The 17,754-nt window shown below is 48.2% G+C and overlaps 1 protein-coding gene across 8 annotated transcripts in view; it reads left to right on the top strand.

Moving 5' to 3' along the window:
• The window catches only part of SNX29 (sorting nexin 29), a 591,074-nt gene that overhangs the window by 67,678 nt on the left and 505,642 nt on the right, over window positions 1-17,754 (top strand). For all 8 annotated transcript variants that reach the window (XR_013524649.1, XR_013524648.1, XM_078344734.1 and 5 more), the window contains 3 exons: window positions 234-482; window positions 4,294-4,669; window positions 12,610-12,728. Coding sequence is in view for 6 of the 8 variants with exons in the window: in XM_078344734.1 (XP_078200860.1) it covers window positions 234-482; window positions 4,294-4,669; window positions 12,610-12,728 (744 nt within the window). In the remaining 2 variants the exon portion in view is untranslated. The remainder of the gene's footprint in view (window positions 1-233; window positions 483-4,293; window positions 4,670-12,609; window positions 12,729-17,754) is intronic.

Here is a 17,754-nt window from a genome sequence, read left to right as displayed (position 1 = left end):
AGGTGTTTTTGTTGTTGTTGGAGTTTTCGAGACAGAGTCTTGCTCTGTCACCAAGGTTGGAGTGCAGTGGTGCGATCTTGGCTCACTGCAACCTCTGTATGGAAGGTTTTTAATATCTGTTTAAGATTGGTGTGTCTCCTCTTGTGTACTCTGTTGTCTGCAGCTGTCTTCTCTTGTTAGGCGGATGACTACCCATCAGCAAGCACTCCAGACTTTTCCATTTTTTTTGGCAGGTCTGAACTCCATACTCTTTGCGATTAACATCGACAACAAGGATTTGAATGGGCAGAGTAAGTTTGCTCCCACCGTTTCAGACCTCTTAAAGGAGTCAACGCAGAATGTGACCTCCTTGCTGAAGGAGTCCACGCAAGGAGTGAGCAGCCTGTTCAGGGAGATCACAGCCTCCTCTGCTGTCTCCATCCTCATCAAACCCGAACAGGAGACTGACCCGCTGCCCGTCATGTCCAGGAACGTCAGCGCTGGTGAGCAGGAGCTGTGCTCTAGGCAGAGCAGAGGGAAGCAGAATGTGGCTGTTGAGGTGGACACCTCGTCACCTGAAAGTTGTTCCAAGGGGAATGGAGTCCAGTCCACTTGCATTTTCTGTTCACATTTGTGTTTCTGTTTCTCATCCTCATTCACTCTGAAAGGGCTCTGATGGCCTTACCTAGATGCAAGAATTGCAGTGTGGAAAAATGAGCAGCTCAGCCACAGCAAACAGAAAGCGAGGTGTGAGAGACACGGGGAGCCAGATGGTGTTGATCCTTATTCATTCATTCCTGTATTTGTCCCTTCATCATGTTCTGGGTGCTAGGCAGTGAGCTGAATAGGAAAGACAGATTGCCAGCAGGTAGCCCGCAGTCTGCTTCGGGATGGGTGTGGGTGGGTAGTTCATGATAAAGTATATAATTTATGAGCCGGGTGCAGTGGCTCAAGCCTGTAATCCCAGTACTTTGGGAGGCCAAGGCGGGTGGATCACGAGGTCAAGAGATCGAGACCATGCTGGTCAACATGGTGAAACCTTGTCTCTACTAAAAATACAAAAAATTAGCCGGGCATGGTGGCATGTGCCTGTAATCCCAGCTACTTAGGAGGCTGAGGCAGGAGAATTGCCTGAACCCAGGAGGCGGAGGTTGCAGTGAGCCGAGATCGTGCCATTGTACTCCAGCCTGGGTAAAAAGAGCAAAACTCCGTTTTTTTTTTTTAAAAAAAAGCATATAATTTATGATCTTTAGGATAAAAGGGATGAAAACCAAGCATAGGCTGCTATAGGGTGCATCTCCCATTGGGCTTGCCTCCCACTAGGGATGGCATTTTAAGTGGAATCCTCAGGGAAGAGAGGAGTTATCAGCTTTGACTTTAGGCTCTGGGAGGCAAAAGAGAGTTGAATCAGGCTTGGCTTGGTGGCTCACACCTGTAATCCTGGCTCTTTGAGAGGCCAAGGCAGGAGGATCGCTTGAGTTCAAGGGTTCTGGACCAGCCTGGGCAATGTAATGAGACCTTGTCTCAATTTCTTAACTCTTTTTTTTTTGAAACAGTCTCACTCTGTTGCCCAGGCTGGAGTACAGTGTCATGATCGCAGCTCACTGCAACCTCCACCTCCCGTGTTCAAGCAGTTCTCCCGCCTCAACTTCCCGAGTAGCTGGGACTACAGGCGCACACAAATATGCCTGGCTATTTTTTATATTTTTAGCAGAGATGGCATTTTACCCTGTTGGTCAGGCTGGTCTCAATCTCCTGACCTCAAGTGACCTGCCTGCCTTGGCCTGCCAAAATGCTAGGATTACAGGTGTGAGTCACCATACCTAGTCTGTTTTTTAAAATTTTTAATTAAAAAGAAAGTTGATTCAGTTAAGATTAATTTGGTAAGTTTTTAATACCCCTTGAGACTTTTGGGACATTAAGATGTTGCTACAGCAAAATTGGAAATTTTGTTGTGTATGTATGTATATGTAGAGACAGGGTCTTGCTATGTTGCCCAGGCTGGTCTTGAACTCCTGGCCTCAAGTGATCCTCCTACCTTGGCCTCCCAAAGTGCTGGGATTACAAGTATGAGCCACTGTACCTAGTTGAAATTGGAAATTTTGGGCTTAAATACTTAGTATTCTCAAATCTCTTAAACAAGGCAGTAATTGTGGCCATCCCTTTGGAATTATGGATGGTGAAAGTACGGAATCCCATGGTGTCTTTGGTATGCAGTGACCTTTCTGTCTTGCCCTCTGCTTCTCCAGTAGATACCCTGCATGAATGATGTAGGAGATAGGGCTTTTGATGGCTTTGTGTAACAAAGACACTGAAATTTCTACCCCCAAAGGAGAAGTAGTCCCACCCATTTTTGGAGCTCTACTTTTGAGGTACTCTCAGAGTTGTGCTATACCAGTGAGGCCTCACCGCATCACACATTGGTTTAGATGGATTTGATTTTTGGAATTGGCTCAAAGTGTCTTACATCCAAGCATGATTATTAAAATGGGGGCACAAAGAGTCTTCTCTGAGTGCTGGTCACTAAAGCAGGCTTGATTTCTGTTTCAGTTAGCCTGTGTTATATAACAAGTGATTCAAAAATGTAGTGGCTTAAAATCACCACAGTTCGTTACTTTTTTTTTTTTTGAGTTGGACTTTCGCTCTTGTTACCCAGGCTGGAGTGCGATGGCGCGATCTCGGCTCACCGCAACCTCCGCCTCCTGGGTTCAGGCAATTCTCCTGCCTCAGCCTCCTGAGTAGCTGGGATTACAGGCATGCGCCACCATGCCCAGCCAATTTTTTGTATTTTTAGTAGAGACGGGGTTTCACCATGTTCACCAGGATGGTCTCGATCTCTTGACCTCGTGATCCACCTGCCTCAGCCTACCAAAGTGCTGGGATTAGAGGTGTGAGCCACCGTGCCCGGGCCTCGTTACTTTTTTATGTGGGTTGGCATGGTGGCTCTTCTGCTGGGTCCCCTGGGCCCATTCCTGGGAGCTGGTGGTTACATTGGAAGATCCAAGGTGGCCCTGCCCACATGTCTGGAATCAGTCCTGGGGCATCAGGCCATGGTTCTACCCATGGCCTCTCATCCTCCAGTCAGCTGAACTGCCTTCTTTATGTGTGGGGTCAAGGCTGCTATCCGAGAGAGTGAAGGCAAAGCTGTGAGACCTTTTTTATGCCTAGGCACTAGAAACTCACATAGTTTTATTTCTGCCACATATTTTTTTTTGAGAGGGAGTCTTGCTCTGTCACCGAGACTGGAGTACAATGGCACGATCTTGGCTAACTGCAACCTCCGGCTCACTGCAACCTCCGCCTCCCAGGTTCAATCAATTCTCCTGCCTCAGCCTCCCAAATAGCTGGGATTACAGGCACTCACCACATGTCTGACTAATTTTTTTTTGTATTTTTAGTAGAGACAGGATTTTGCCATGTTGGCCAGACTGGTTTGGAACTCCTGACCTCCAGTGATCCACCAAAGTGTTAGGATTACAGGCATGAGCCACTGTACACAGCCATTTCTGTCACATTCTATTTGTAAAAGCAGGGCATGGTGGCTCATGCCTATAATCCCAGCAATTTGGGAGGCTGAGGTGGGAGGATTGGTTGAGGCCAGAGGTTTTGAGACCAGCCTGGGCAGCACAGCAAGACCTCATCTCTAAAAAAAAAAAAAAAAAAAAAAATTAGCTGGGTGTTGTGGCATGTGCCTGTAGTCCTAGCTACTCGGGAGTCTGAGGCCAGAGGTTTGTTTGATCCCAGGAATTTGAGGTTACAGTGAGCTACGATTGCACCATTGCACTTCAGCCTGGGTAATAGAGTGAGACCCCCTGACTCTTAAAGAAAAAAAAAGCAGAGCACTACACCAGCCAAATTCAAGAGGGTGCAGAAATAGACATCTCAGGCTGGGAAGAACCACAAAGCCCCGTTGTAAAGGGGCATTGCATAGGAATGGCAGGAATTTGAGGCTGTTCAACAGTTGACCACACCCCACAGCTGGTTTTTGTGGGCTCATCTACAGCCATGAGAATATTTTTTAAAGTGAAGCACTGAAGATCATTTCAATAATGGTAGCATCCTTCGCATCAAAGTGACTGTTTTAGAACAGTTTCAGTGTGTGCTCTGTGGTGTGTTTATTTAAATCAGAGGTAGAGGCCTGCATCCATTCTGCTCGATCTTCTGGAGACAGTTTTTCGCTGAGGATTTTTTAAAAGTCTGAATTAGTGTTACAGTGTATTTCTCAGTTGAGTAGTATTTTCCTGGAGGTGAGTTGTTTGGTCATTTTTTTGTCTTGCCTACTTTTTCTTATACCGAATCTTTTTTTTTTGTCAGATACCAAATGCAAAAAGGAGCGGAAGAAGAAAAAAAAAGTGACCAACATTATCTCATTTGATGATGAGGAAGATGAGCAGAACTCTGGGGATGTATTTAAAAAGATACCTGGGGCAGGGGAGAGCTCAGAGGAGAACTCTGACCGCTCCTCTGTCAATATCATGTCGGCCTTTGAAAGCCCCTTTGGGCCAAATTCCAATGGAAGTCAGAGCAGTAACTCATGGAAAATTGATTCCCTGTCTTTGAACGGGGAGTTTGGGTACCAGAAGCTTGATGTGAAAAGCATTGATGATGAAGATGTGGATGAAAACGAAGATGACATGTATAGAAACTCATCAGGAAGGAAGCACAGGGGCCACTCGGAGTCTCTTGAGAAGTAAGTTCCCCTCATGCTTTTGCGTGTGTGTGTGTGTGACACGGAGTCTCACTGTCCCCCAGGCTAAAGTGCAGTGGAGTGATCTCAGCTCACTGCAACTTCCACCTCTTGGGATCAAGCGACTCTCCTGCCTCACCCTCCCGAGTAGCTGGGATTACAGGTGTCCACCATATCCAGCTACTTTTTGTATTTTTAGTAGAGATAGGGTTTCACCATGTGGGTCATGCTGGTCTCTAACTCCTGACCTCAAGTGATCTGCCTGCCTCTGCCTCCCAAAGTGCTAGGATTATAGGCATGAGCCATGGTGCCCAGCCTCCCATTGCGCTTTTAATGAGGGGGGTTAGGTTCACCGTTTTCTGTTTCTGTGGTATTGAGTGAAACAGGACTGCAAGTTTTATGTTTGCTCAGGCCATCATTCATTCTTCAGGTGTTGATTTAGGAGTTACTTGGAAGGAGTGTTATTTGCTATTTCTCTGAGAACTAAAAGAGGGAAAGGGAATGCAATTTGAGGGCACTTAATATAAAGTTAAGGTCACAATGTGTGCCTTGAAATTTTTGCTTTATACATACATCTGTCATTTTCGTGGACTGTATTTTCCTAGCATCTCTGACTTGCCACTAGCACAGGAAGCTGAGGAAGAAGGAGGGTTCGGAGAATAGTTGTAGTAGGCTGACTTCTGTGTTTATCTGCAGGGGTGTGAATAGCACTAACTTGCCTGCACGTTCTGCTTTAACAGTGGAGTTGGCTGAGCACGGTGGCTAACACCTGTAATTCCAGCACTTTGGGAGGCTGAGGTGGGTGGATCACCTGGTCAGGAGTTCAAGACCAGCCTGACCAACATGTTGAAACCCCTTCTCGACTAAAAGAATACAAAATTAGCCCTGCATGATGGTACATACCTGTAACTCCAGATACTTGGAATGCTGAGGCAAGAGAATCACTTGAACATCAGAGGCAGAGCCGAGATGATCCCATTGCACTCCAGCCTGGGCAGCAAGAGTGGAGCTCCTTCTCAATAAAACCCCCCAAAAGCCCAAATAAGCCAGTTACCTCTTAGGCTTTGTAGTGCCCAGTGCCATCCTAATCATGACTGCTGCAAAATCCAGTCCATTAAAGTGTAAAATGAGGCTGGGTACAGTGGTTCATGCCTGTATTGTCTGCACTTTGGGAGGCTGAGGTGGGAGGATTGCTTAAGGTCAGGAGTTTGAGACCAGCCTGGGCAACACAGCAAGACTCCATCTCTAAAAAAATAAAAAGGGTAATGTGAATATACAGAAATATATCTTTCTGTGTGGCCTGAATCTTATGGTATTGTTTAGGTCACAGTATGCCTTTTTTCCTAAGATTTTCATTTTCATGTTGTCTTAAAATTAGGTTTTTTTTTTTTCTGATGAGACTGTGCCTGTTTTTGTTTTTAATTTTTACTCTAGTCCCTTTTGCATGGATGCTTGTACTAATAGTGTTACTTTGTTGATCATTTGAGATATGCCAGGTGCTGCAGGTGATTTATACACTGTATTGTAAGACTTCTAGCAACCGTGTGAGATTAGTGGGTATCATTCCCATTTTACAGATAGAAGAACAGGATTCTATTGAGAGTCAAGATTTGTCAAAGCCATTGGCAGAGTTGAAATTTGAATTCAGATATGCTGTAATCCAAAGCTTATACTGTCATTTTTTTAAGGCAGTGTCTAACTCTGTTGCCCAGGCTGAAGTGCCATGGCATGGTCTTGGCTCACTGCAGCCTGCTCTGGGGTTCAAGTGATTCTCGTGCCTCAGCATCCCGAGTAGCTGGTCTACAGGTGTGCACCACCACACCTGGCTACTTTGTGTATTTTTGTTAGAGATGGGGTTTCACCATGTTGGCTAGGCTGGTCTTGGACACCTGGCCTCAGGTGATCTGCTTGCCTCGGCCTCCCAAAGTGCTGGGATTACAGGTGTCAGCCATCATGCCTAGCTGATCTGTCAAAGGCTTTTCATGTTTCTACATAATTATGAATATTGATTTGTTGATGTGATGGTTAATTTTGTGTGTCAACTTAACTGAGCCATGGGGTATCCAGATTGAACGTTACTTCTGTGAGGACATTTTTGGGGATGTTAGTGTTGGACTCGGTGGTCTCAGTAAAGGAGACAGCCCTCCCCAACATGGGTGGATACCATCCAATCCACTGAGGGCCTGAAAAGAGCAAAAGGTGAAGGAAGGGAGGGATTCTTTCCTTTTTGCCTGCAAGCTTCAGCTGGGACATGGGTTTTCTGTTGTGGGCCTGGGACTCCCACCATCTGCTCCCCTGGTTCTGAGACTTCAGACTTGGACTTCACCACACCACCAACTTTCCTGGCTCTTCAGCTTGTGGACTGTGGATCATGGAACTTCTTGGCCTCTGCAATTGCATGGACCAGTGTCTCCATATAAACCTGTCTGTCTGCCTGTCTGTCTGCCTGTCTGTCTGTCTGTCTGTCTGTCTACCTACCTACCCACCTGTCTGTCTATCTATCTATCTATCTATCTATCTATCTATCTATCTATCTATCTATCTCTATCTACCTACCTACCTACCTGTCTGTCTGCCTGCCTGCCTGCCTGCCTGCCTGTCTGTTGGTCTCTATCCGTGCACACATTCATTGGTTCCATTTCTCCCCAGAACCCTGTTCTGTCAGATTAACTTGTTATGACTGGTGAAATGTTTCCCCTTTTGTTGGGTATTTAGGTTGATGGTTTTTATTTTTGCTTTTTTCATCGGCTGTTCTCAAATGAATATTTTCACACACAAGATTTTTTTTTCCTATGATGGAACTATTTATGAGGGCAGCTTTTCAGTGGCCTTGTTCTTGTTCATAGGGTATAAATGTTTTTGTACCTGACATCCAAGTCTTGTGACCTGCTGTGTTATTCAGGGCTCTTCAGAGAAACAGAATCAGTGGGGGGGGGGCTGAGGGGGGTGTTCTGTGTGTGGATGTGTGTATCTCCTTGTCCGTCTTGCTCTATTTTTGCCTCAGTTTCTACCTCTTACTCCATCTCTATCTGTCTCTGTTTATGTCTGTGTCTCTCTCTGCTTTCTTTTTTTTTTTTTGAGATGAAGTCTTGCTCTGTCAGCCAGGCTGGAGTGCAATGGCACGATCTCAGCTCACTGCAACCTCTGCCTCCCAGGTTCAAGCGATTCTCGTGCCTTAGCCTCTTGAGTAGCTGGGATTACAGACACCCACCATCCCTGGCTAACTTTTGTGTTTTTAATGGAGATGGGGTTCCCTTCTTTGGCCAGGCTGATCTCAAACCTGACCTTAAGTGAGCCACCCGCCTCAGCCCCCCAGAGTGCTGGGATTATAGGCGTGAGCCACTGTGCCTGATCTTCTCTCTTGATGTATTTTAAGGAATTGGCACACATGATTGTGGGTCTGGGGAGTCCAAAATCTGCAGGATAGTTGTGTGGACTAGACATCCAGGAAAGAGTTGCAGTTCAAGTCCAGAGGCAACCCGTGGGGTAATTTCTTCTTCCACTGGAAGGTCCATCTTTTTCCTATCGGGGCCTCATAGTGCTTGCAGGAAGCCCCCTCACATTATGCAGTGTAATCTGCTTCACCCCAGATCTACTGATTTAAATGTTAATCTCCTCTAAAAAGTACCCTTACAGAAACATCTAGAATAATGTTTGACCAAATATCTGGGTATTGTGGCCCAGCCAAATTGACACATACAATTAACCCTCAAAGGTGCTTTTTTTCGGAATGGAGTCTTGCTCCAGGGCCCAGGCTGGAGTGGTGCAGTCTCAGCTCATTGCAGCCTCTGCCTCCCGGGTTCAAGCCATTCTGCTGCCTCAGCCTCCAGTTCAGGTGAGACGATAGGAATGTGCCAACACACCCGGCTAATTTTTTATATTATTAGTAGAGATAGGGTTTCACAATGTTGGCTAGGCTGGTCTTGAACTCCTGAGCTCAAGTGATCCACCTGCTTGAGCCTCCCAGAGCATTGGGATTAAAGGTGTGAGCCTCCGCACCTGGCCATGTGCCATTACTTTGTAATCTGGGCCTTTGAGGAGATGCTGCTTGTTGATGCCACTGACTATAGCCCCATGGGTGAGGCTGGTGTGTGAGCCAGGGCAGCCCCCAGCATTGTGATGTGTAAATGCCCAACACAGTGCAGGGTAACTTTCACGTGGCCCATGCCCTCTGAGGCCAGAGGGCCTCCTGCAGACTCTGGACAGCTCTTCAGGCAGAAAGAGGGATCTTGATTGACCCTTCCACAGAGCAGCCTGGGGAAGGCACAGCGGAGTGATGGGATGGCCTGCTGAGTAATGCTTTGATTTTGATTCTAAGCTAGTGTTCACAGGGAAGGTCAAGGGGGCTGGTGTACAGCGGATGTGTGAGGGGAATGTGCTCACTATGGATTTCCGAAGCCTCTGGCCGAATCTGCTGCCCTGTTGTCCGTAAGATCCTCTGTTGGTCAAGGTTGGGCTTACTCCTCAGCATCATCTGAGGAGGAATTTTTTATTGAAATGGGGTCTCAAGGGTGGTGCCCAGGGGCTGCCCTCGTAGACAGCTAGAAGCAGTTGAGCTGGAGTAGTTGATGGCCATGGGGGGAAGCAGTTTGACAAACTGGCATGAGCTGAAGGATGTTTATCCCACTTGATTTAGCAATCTGAGTGCAAGAAGCTGCCTGGAGGACATACCCTTGACTCAGGGAAAAGTTGCCCCATCTACATACCTAAGTCCTTATTCAGAGAAGCGGAACCCTGGAGCTGACCTAAATGTGCAGCCACAGGGAGACAGTTAACAGCGAAGGTTTTGTAGTTTAAGCCTTGACGCCTTAATGTTTAGGATCTCAAAACATGTCAAATTATGTGTCAGAGCATCCAGTGTTATGAAGATGACCTAATGAGTTAATATGCATAGATATTTTTTGAGAGAGTCTTGCTCTGTCACCCAGGCTGGGGTCCAGTGGTACAATCTCAGCTCACTGCAATCTTTGCCTCCTGGGTTCAAGTGATTCTCCTGCCTTATCCTCCCAAGTAGCTGGGATTACAGGTACTCACTACCACGCCCAGCTAATTTTTGTATTTTTAGTAGAGACGGGTTTCACCATTTTGGCCAGGCTGGTCTTGAACTCCTGACGTCAGGTGATCCACCCGCCTAGGCCTCCCCAAATGCTGGGATTACAGGTATAAGCTACAGAGCCTGGCCTGTTATTATTATTTATTTTATTTTATTTTTTTGGAGACAAGGTCTTGCTCTGCAGCCCAGGCTGGAGGCAGTGCCATAACCTTGGCTTGCTGTAGCCTCAACCTTCCAGTCTCAAGAGATCCTCCCACCTCAGTCCCTCCAGTCACTAGGTCTACAGTGTGCAGCACCATACATGGCTAATTAAACAAATTTTTTTTTCGAGACAGGGCTCTCGTTATGTTGCCCAGGCAGGTTTCGAACTCCTGGGCTCAAGTGATCCTTCTCCCTCGGCCTCCCAAACTACTGGGATTACAAGTGTGAGCCACTGTGTCTGGCCAACAATCTTTAATGTAATTCATTTTGCGGTGGTGGTCCTTGAGGCTCCCTTCTAGGGTTCGAAACCTCATCCTCTTGGGGCCTGGCTTGACCTTGCACTTGCATATGTTGGGGGAAGGGTCAAGAATTATCTTAGAAACCAGCAGAACATTGCATCTGCCCCAAGCCAGTGGAGTGGCCGAGAAAGGACTGGCTGCTTTTGCTGTCTTCTCCTGAAAGGGCGCCCCTGACCACCTCTGGATGCCTGCCCCGTGGTCTCCAGTGGCCAGGTCAGAGCCTCAGGTGGGGCCTCTTGGCAGATTCCCAAGGCACGGCCAAGTTCACCCAAGACTCTGCCCAGGTTGGGCTTGGTGTTAGGACCCAGGCGGGAGCAGCTTCTTTTGCCCGCACCCTGCTGTCTGAAAGCCTCATTGTGTGACAGCCATGGTTGAATGATATGTCTTGCAAAATTCTGCTAGGATTATTTCCTCCAGCGTTTCTCTCTCTGTGCCAGATGTCTGGCCAAAAGCTGGAGAGGGCTGAAAGGAGACTTCTACCTGATAAGTGTCTCAAATAGGAGCTGGCAATCCTTGCCTGTAGGCCAAATCCACCCCCAAGCAGTGAATGATTGTTAGATTTTTAAAGAATTGTGAAGAGACACCAACAAAGAATAGTATGCTGCAGAGCCTCAAATATGTATCTCTCTGGTCTGTTACAGATAATATCTGTTCATTTTAGAGTAGCTCTAAAATAAAGACAAACTGTATAAGTAATGTCACTTCTGGACAGGAGAAGAGAGACCCAGTGCACTTGGATTTGAAAGTCCTGGGCTGCAGTCCCACAGCCTTGGGGCCTTGGACAAGCCACACACTCTTCTTTTGCACCTGCTCCCTCTGTCTGCCCATCCCTCTCCCTCCCCTGCCCTCCTTCCGTCCTTTCCTAGGTGGGTATGATTTTGGTCTGCTTTAGTCTTCTTTATCTGCTGAGATACAAAATGACATTGTAAACCCTGGAGTACAGTTGGCTCTCTGCATCCATGGGTGCTGCATCTGTGGGTTCCACATCTATGGTTTCAACCAACCGTGGATCAAAAATATTACAAAATAATAAAAAAAATAAAAATAATACAAAAATACAGTGTAACAGCTATTTACATAGAATTTGAATTATATTAGGTATCATAAGCAATCTAGAGATGATTTAGAGAACATGTGTGAGAGGATGTGCTTATGCAGATACTACACCATTTTACATCAGGGACTTGAGGCCAGGTCAGGTGGCTTATGCCTGTAATCCTAGCACTTGGGGAGGCTGAGGCATGAAGATCGTTTGAGGCTGTGATTTTGGGACCAGCCTGGCCAACATAGCGAGACTCTGTCTTCACAGAAAACAAAACAGAACAAAAAATTAGCTGGGTATGGTGGCTCATGCCTGGAGTCCAAATTCCTTGGGAGGCTGAGGCAGGAGGCTTGCTGAAGCCCAGGATCTCAAGGTTGCAGTGAACTATGATTGTGCCACTGCACTCCATTGTGGGCAACAGAGCAAGACACCGACTGTAAAAAGAAACCAAACCAGGGACTTTAAGGATCCTCAGATTTGCAAGGGGTTTACGGAACGGCGGATACCGACATAACGCAGATGCCAGGGTATGACTGTACTACAAACTACCTCCTGGTGTTTATTATTAAATGTTTCTCCATTGCTCAGAGGCAAGTGCTGCAGTGGGTATTTACTCCCAAAAAAACTCAACCACACTGCCTGGCGTTACAAAGATGGTACACGTTAGAGTTTTGTACTCTGTGGGTAAGGTGACAATATAACAGTGTATGAGCCTGGTTAGTAATTGAGCCGACTCCCTTTCTTGAAAGGGACCCAGACATGACTGGTCTGATTCTGTTCCTTTACACACAAGGGGCTGAGAAGCAGCGAGGCAGAGCATCGCTAGCCTCAGGTCAAGTGGCTGCTGTCATTTTGGAACCTGGAGCAGATGGCACATGATACATGTGCTGTCCCCTCCCTGAAGCTTCTGTCCTTTCTCTTAAATGGGGGATTGGGCTTCCTGCAGCTCCCTCCTTAAGCCCTGCATCTTCCAGGCAGCCTTCCATGACCTTCCTGGAATGACCTTCCTCCACAACTTCTTGGAGGATTATTTGATTCGTGTCTGTGCCTCCCACCAAACTGCAAGCTCCCTAAGGGCAGGATCAACACTGTTCACTGGTTCTTTTGCTGCCCAGTGCCTGGCGTATAGCAGATGCTCGGTAAACACTGGTTGAGAAAACAAATGCAAGAGGTCTGGATCTGGACTCCATGCTCCGCCTCCCAGGCCCACACCTCCTTCTTTTCTCAGCTGTGCTATGGCCTGGTTAGTTCTCAGGAGGGCACCATGGATGCTGGCAGATGCTTGTTGGTGAGTCATGAGGCCTCCAGGCTCTTTGGCCTGTCCTGCAGCTGTGTTCTTTCACCTTAGGCCACTGGATGGGAACACCTGCCTCTCCCAGATGCACAGCTGGGCTCCACTGAAGGTGCTGCACAATGACTCCGACATCCTCTTCCCTGTCAGTGGCGTGGGCTCCTACAGCCCAGCAGGTGGGTGTCTCCCGATTACTCCTTCCTCCAATCAGAGCTTTGGCTTCCAGAACCAATGGGAATATCTGAGTTACCTGGACAGGTAGGAATAGGAGCCAGGAGGCAGGGGGTCTCAGGGCCAGGTGGGGCTCATTGAGATTCAGAAACGAGAGAGGGCTTGGCTTCTCTACCTGAACCTGGGTGTCCTGAGTTGTTCTTGGTGGAGTGAGTGTTGGACTGGCAAGTCACCAGGGCCCCCAGGCCTGTTTTTCTACCTCTCCAGTGGCTTGTTGAACTTGGTTGTGTAAAAGCTGACCACAAAGAGGAACCACGGTTTTGCCTCTTTGGAGATGCAAGAAGGTAACTGAACCCTTATCCGTAAAGGCCCTGGCACCCTGTGCAGAAAAGCGCTTCGGGATTAGGAAGTGGCTTGGTTAGAAGCTGTTTCTTGGCCGGGCGCGGTGGCTCATGCCTCTGATCCCAGCACTTTGTGAAGCCGAGGCAAGTGGATCACCTGAAGTCAGGAGTTTGAGACCAGCTTGGCCAACGTGGTGAATCCCCATCTCTACTAAAAATACAAAAGCTATCCAGCCGTAATGGCACATGCCTGTAATCGCAGCTACTCAGGAGGCTGAGGCAGGAGAATCGCTTGAACTCTGAAGATGGAGGTTGCAGTGAGTTGAGATCATCCCACTGCACTCCACACTGGGCCACAGAGCGAGACTCTGTTTCAAGAAAAAAAATTGTGTTTTCTTGTATGGGTAAACGTTTTTCTACCATTCCACATGGTTGAACGCATGCCCGTGTGGTTTGTTACTGTTTTCTTTAGCTAGTGCAGGCCATGGGGAGGACGTGGTTGAGCCCTGCTTGCCCCTGGGGTGCAGTGTAATGCAGCTGGCACAGCATCTGGCTCAGAGAAGTGCTCAGTTGCTGTCCCTGCCCCCAGAGCAATGCTGGGTCAGAGAGGACTTGGCCCGACCCACTTAGGTGCTTCCTTGTTTTTCTAGGAAGCAAATGTCCCTTCTCTGGGCCCAGATTTAGGAAATTATGACTGGAGCCCACCAGTCACTCAGGAAGCTGTTGAAATTCTGAACTGGGGTGTAGACTCTTCCTGTCACTTGGCAGGAGCAGAAACCTACTCAAACTAGCTCAAGCGCAGAGGAGGGGCGGGGACAGTCACTGGCAGCAGGACAGGGGCCAGTCAGATGCAGTCCCAGCTCTGAAAAGTTGTATAAGCCTGAGTGCATTACTGCACTGAGCGTCAGCATTCCCGGCTGTAAAATGAGTCTGAGTGCTTCCTGTCTGTCAGTTGCTGTGTCCTCATCTGGAAAAATGGGGATGATAGTGATGAGAGCCAGCATTTGCAAAGCCACCCCTGATGAACTCATCTGCTCTTGACCACAGCCCTGTGAGAGTGGGGTGTGTGATTATGTCAGATCCCTCTGAGATCCACAGTGAAGGTACCCTGAATTAATATGGGGAAAGTGCCAGGCACATGCCAAGGCCCCTGGTGAGAGCTCCATGGCCTGGGAGCTAGGGCATTGGCATGGAGGGGTCTTTCTCGATTTGGCAGGGTGCTGCCATCTTTCTCATGTTGCCTCCCTCTACTTCCTGATGGAGGTCTGCCCATCTCCTCTTATCTTAGTCAATCTTATTTTTTGTTCTTATTTTTTTAAAATTTTTTATTTTTTGAGACTAAGTTTTGCTCTTGTTGCCCAGGCTGGAGTGCAATGGCATGATCTTGGCTCACCACAACTTTCACCACCTGGGTTCAATTGATTCTCTTGCCTCAGCCTCTCAAGTAGCTGGGATCATAGGCATGTGCTGCCATGCCCAGCTAATTTTGTATTTTTAGTAGAGACAGCGTTTCTCCATGTTGGTCAGAGTGGTTTTGAAATCCTAACCTCAGGTGATCCGCCTGCCTTGGCCTCCCAAAGTGCTGGAATTACAGGCGTGAGCCACTGTGCCTGGTGGCGGCGGCGGCTGCTGCTGCTGCTTCTTCTTCTTCTCCTTCTCCTTCTCCTTCTTCTTCTTTCTTCTTTTTCTTCCTTTTTTTTTTTTTGAGATGGAGTCTAACGCTGTCGCCCAGGCTGGAGTGCAGTGGCGTGATCTTGGCTCACTGCAAGAGACCTCTGCCTTCTGGGTTTAAGCGATTCTTTTACCTTAGCTTTTGGAGTAGCTGGGATTACAGACATGTGCCAACAGGCCTGGCTAAATTTTTTTGTATTTTTAGTAGAGATGTGGGTTTCACCCTGTTGGTCAGGCTGGTCTTGAACTTCTGACCTCGGGTGATCTGCCCTTCTTGGCCTCCCAAACTGCTGGGATTACAGGCGTGAGCCACTGCACCTGATCTTTTCTAGTCCATCTTCGCTCCCTGTTCATTCTCACACCCTCCTTGGCACATACCATTGCCTCAATCACATGACCTCCCATACTAACTGGACTTTCTCACTGGGTTTCAGTTGAGGTCCCCTAAAAGTGACAGTGTGGTAGGCCTAGCTCATGTCTACAGGCCAGGCCACAGAAGTCCTGCATCTCTGGACCATCCTTGCTCCAAATAGCCAAAGATTAGGGGGATGGTGACCTTGCCATTGCCTATTTAGCAGCATGTAGATGCAGGCAAGTGATTTGAGGAGGGGCAGGGGTTGGGAGAGAGCAGGTGGTCTCAGGGTGTGTCTAGGACCCCTGGGGAGTGTTGAATGTGTGCCTTTGTCTCATGAATCAATTTCCTGCTCACCTTATTCTGTTTGCCACCGAGGGCGCCTTGTAGTGGACTCCTGAGTTATTGCAGGGTGTGAGGTGCTTGCAGTGGGTGGTCTGATTGTTTCAGCAGCTCCTTTGCATCTTAGCTGAGCCCCCTGAACCATCAGACATCTGGGCCACCTTTTTCATACATGTTAGGCTTTGGTCTTAGAGAACCCAGAGCTCTTCCTCCCACTCTGGGCTTTCTCTAGCAAGCATCTCTAGGAAAGGTAGCTCTCCATCAGCCTCTTGAGTCCTTGCAGATTTCCTGTGGTCCCACATCCGGCTGTCAGTTTGTAGACTCCGCTCCATCTTCTCACTGCTGACGGGATCCGCGCTCCAGCTGATGTCAGTTGCACTCTCTAGAGATGATGTGTGCAGGCGTCAGCCAGCATTTCCATTCACTGCAGTAACGAAGCTGTCAGGGGGCTTGTGATCTGGGACAGCCCGGGGGCTAAGTGCAGGGGCAGGACATGGCATAGGAAGGAACATTATTCCAGGGCTGTGTTAGGATGTTGGACTGAAATTCAAGGGAGTGGGTAGCCTGATTGGAACACCAGGTTGCATCAAGCCCCTTCTGTCCTGATGCCCCATTTCCATGGGAGGTGTGGGGCTGGGTGGTGCCAAGACTGTCTGCCTGCCCAGGTGGCCACTGCCAGCATTTCTCCTGAGACTCCATTCCTTTTGTGCTGTTTCTGCCTCTTGTCCCTTCTGAGGAACATCTTCCTCCCTTCCCAACATTCTGACATTCCCTCTCATTCTGGAGCCACTTCGTCTTTTAAGGGAGCCTTCCCACATGGAGGGCTCCTTGCCTTAGGAGACTTTTGTCATCTTTGAACGTGCTGGTGCCTTTACAGTCACTGCCAGGTGGGATAGTTAGAGAAGGCAAAGGGAGGGCGATGGACAAGGAATGGAGGCACTGGCTAGAAGGAGAGGATGCTTTCTCTAGCTGAGTGTTGGGAGGGAGAAAGGAGCAAAGAAGTGGGAGCCCTGAAAGGAATTCTGGCTCTTGGAAGAGACAGCTCTGTAGTTTAGGGAGGCACTTTGGAGTTGCTTTTCTTGGGTGACAGAGCCATTCATAGAAGGGTACAGCAGCCCAGCCTGCAATAGGAGACCCCAGATGAGCAGATGAGGATCGGGAACCAGGCCTGGTTCCTCTGGGAGTACATGGTGTCTACACCTGAGCAAAGCAAACTGACCAACGTCACTTAACAGCTGCAAGGGAGGGAGGGAGGGCTAACCATGTTTCCTGCGAGCAGGATTATAAACAGGGGTGAAAAATCACCCATCGCTACAACGATGCGACTGCTCGTCTCTTCATTGAGGGTCTTGTATTTAGTGTTGGGTTTAGGAAATGCATAATTTCCAAGGTCTGTCTTAGGTTCCTTTGAAACCTCGGGTTCTCAAACCCGTTTTTCCCCATTGAGTCTAAAGTTCGGTTTCTCCTTGTCCTCACGCTGGATCTTGGGAGTTGCTTGTTGAGGTTGAGGAGGGACTGTGGTAGTGCTGCCTTGTGATTGGTTTTAGCACTTAGCTCTTAGTGGGCAGTTTTACTGTTTTGATCGTCAGTGTTGTGGTGGCTGGCTGGACACTGCTGTGACTGTGCTTCCCAGTCAGCTTATACTGGTCACATGCTGCTTGGGGTTCCTGGTCTTCTTAATTCAATTATCCCGCTGGATGCGGGCCTGTATACTATAGTGGGTATGGGCCTAGCTCTGCCATTGGATGGACCAGGGTTCCAACTTTTGGCACTCGTTAGTTCTGTGATCTTGAACAACTTGCTTAAATCTTCGAGGTTCATTTCCTCATCTATAAAATTAGATAATGGTATCTGTCTTTGGGGCCTTGAGGATGAGACTGTCTATGATGTGTGCACCCAAAGCGTCAGGCCTACAAGTGGGAGCCAGTCGTGGGTATGCATTGTGAAGGGGCCTGTGGTCAATCACCTGGGTCCGCGTGGGTGTCGTGTCTGGAATACTGGGTGGATCCCTGCCTTTGCCCTAGCTGTGGATTTCCACTGTGCGTTTTGGAATCCCTGTCTTTGCCTCAGGGAATGGTTTGACTCTGGATGAGTTAGATTAGCAAGGGTGAGACAGAACTCAGGACGCCTGCTTTAGAAGGCCCCTTAGATGGTTTGAAGCCTTTGAACCATGGGGCAGTGGACATGACTTGTGAGCAAAGGGAATGAGGTAGTTTCATGGCACTGAGTGGTCTTGGATCCCCTAGCTCTGTGATGGCATGGAGGGTGGGTGCCATGCCCTTGTGAGCTTGTAGCCTAGTATGAGTTAAGATGGGATGCATTGGT

Source organism: Callithrix jacchus, chromosome 12 (genome assembly GCF_049354715.1).
Source record: "Callithrix jacchus isolate 240 chromosome 12, calJac240_pri, whole genome shotgun sequence".
Classification (NCBI taxonomy): domain Eukaryota; kingdom Metazoa; phylum Chordata; class Mammalia; order Primates; family Cebidae; genus Callithrix; species Callithrix jacchus.
Note: the sequence above shows the minus strand (reverse complement) of the source record. Positions and strands in the feature narration are given on the sequence as shown.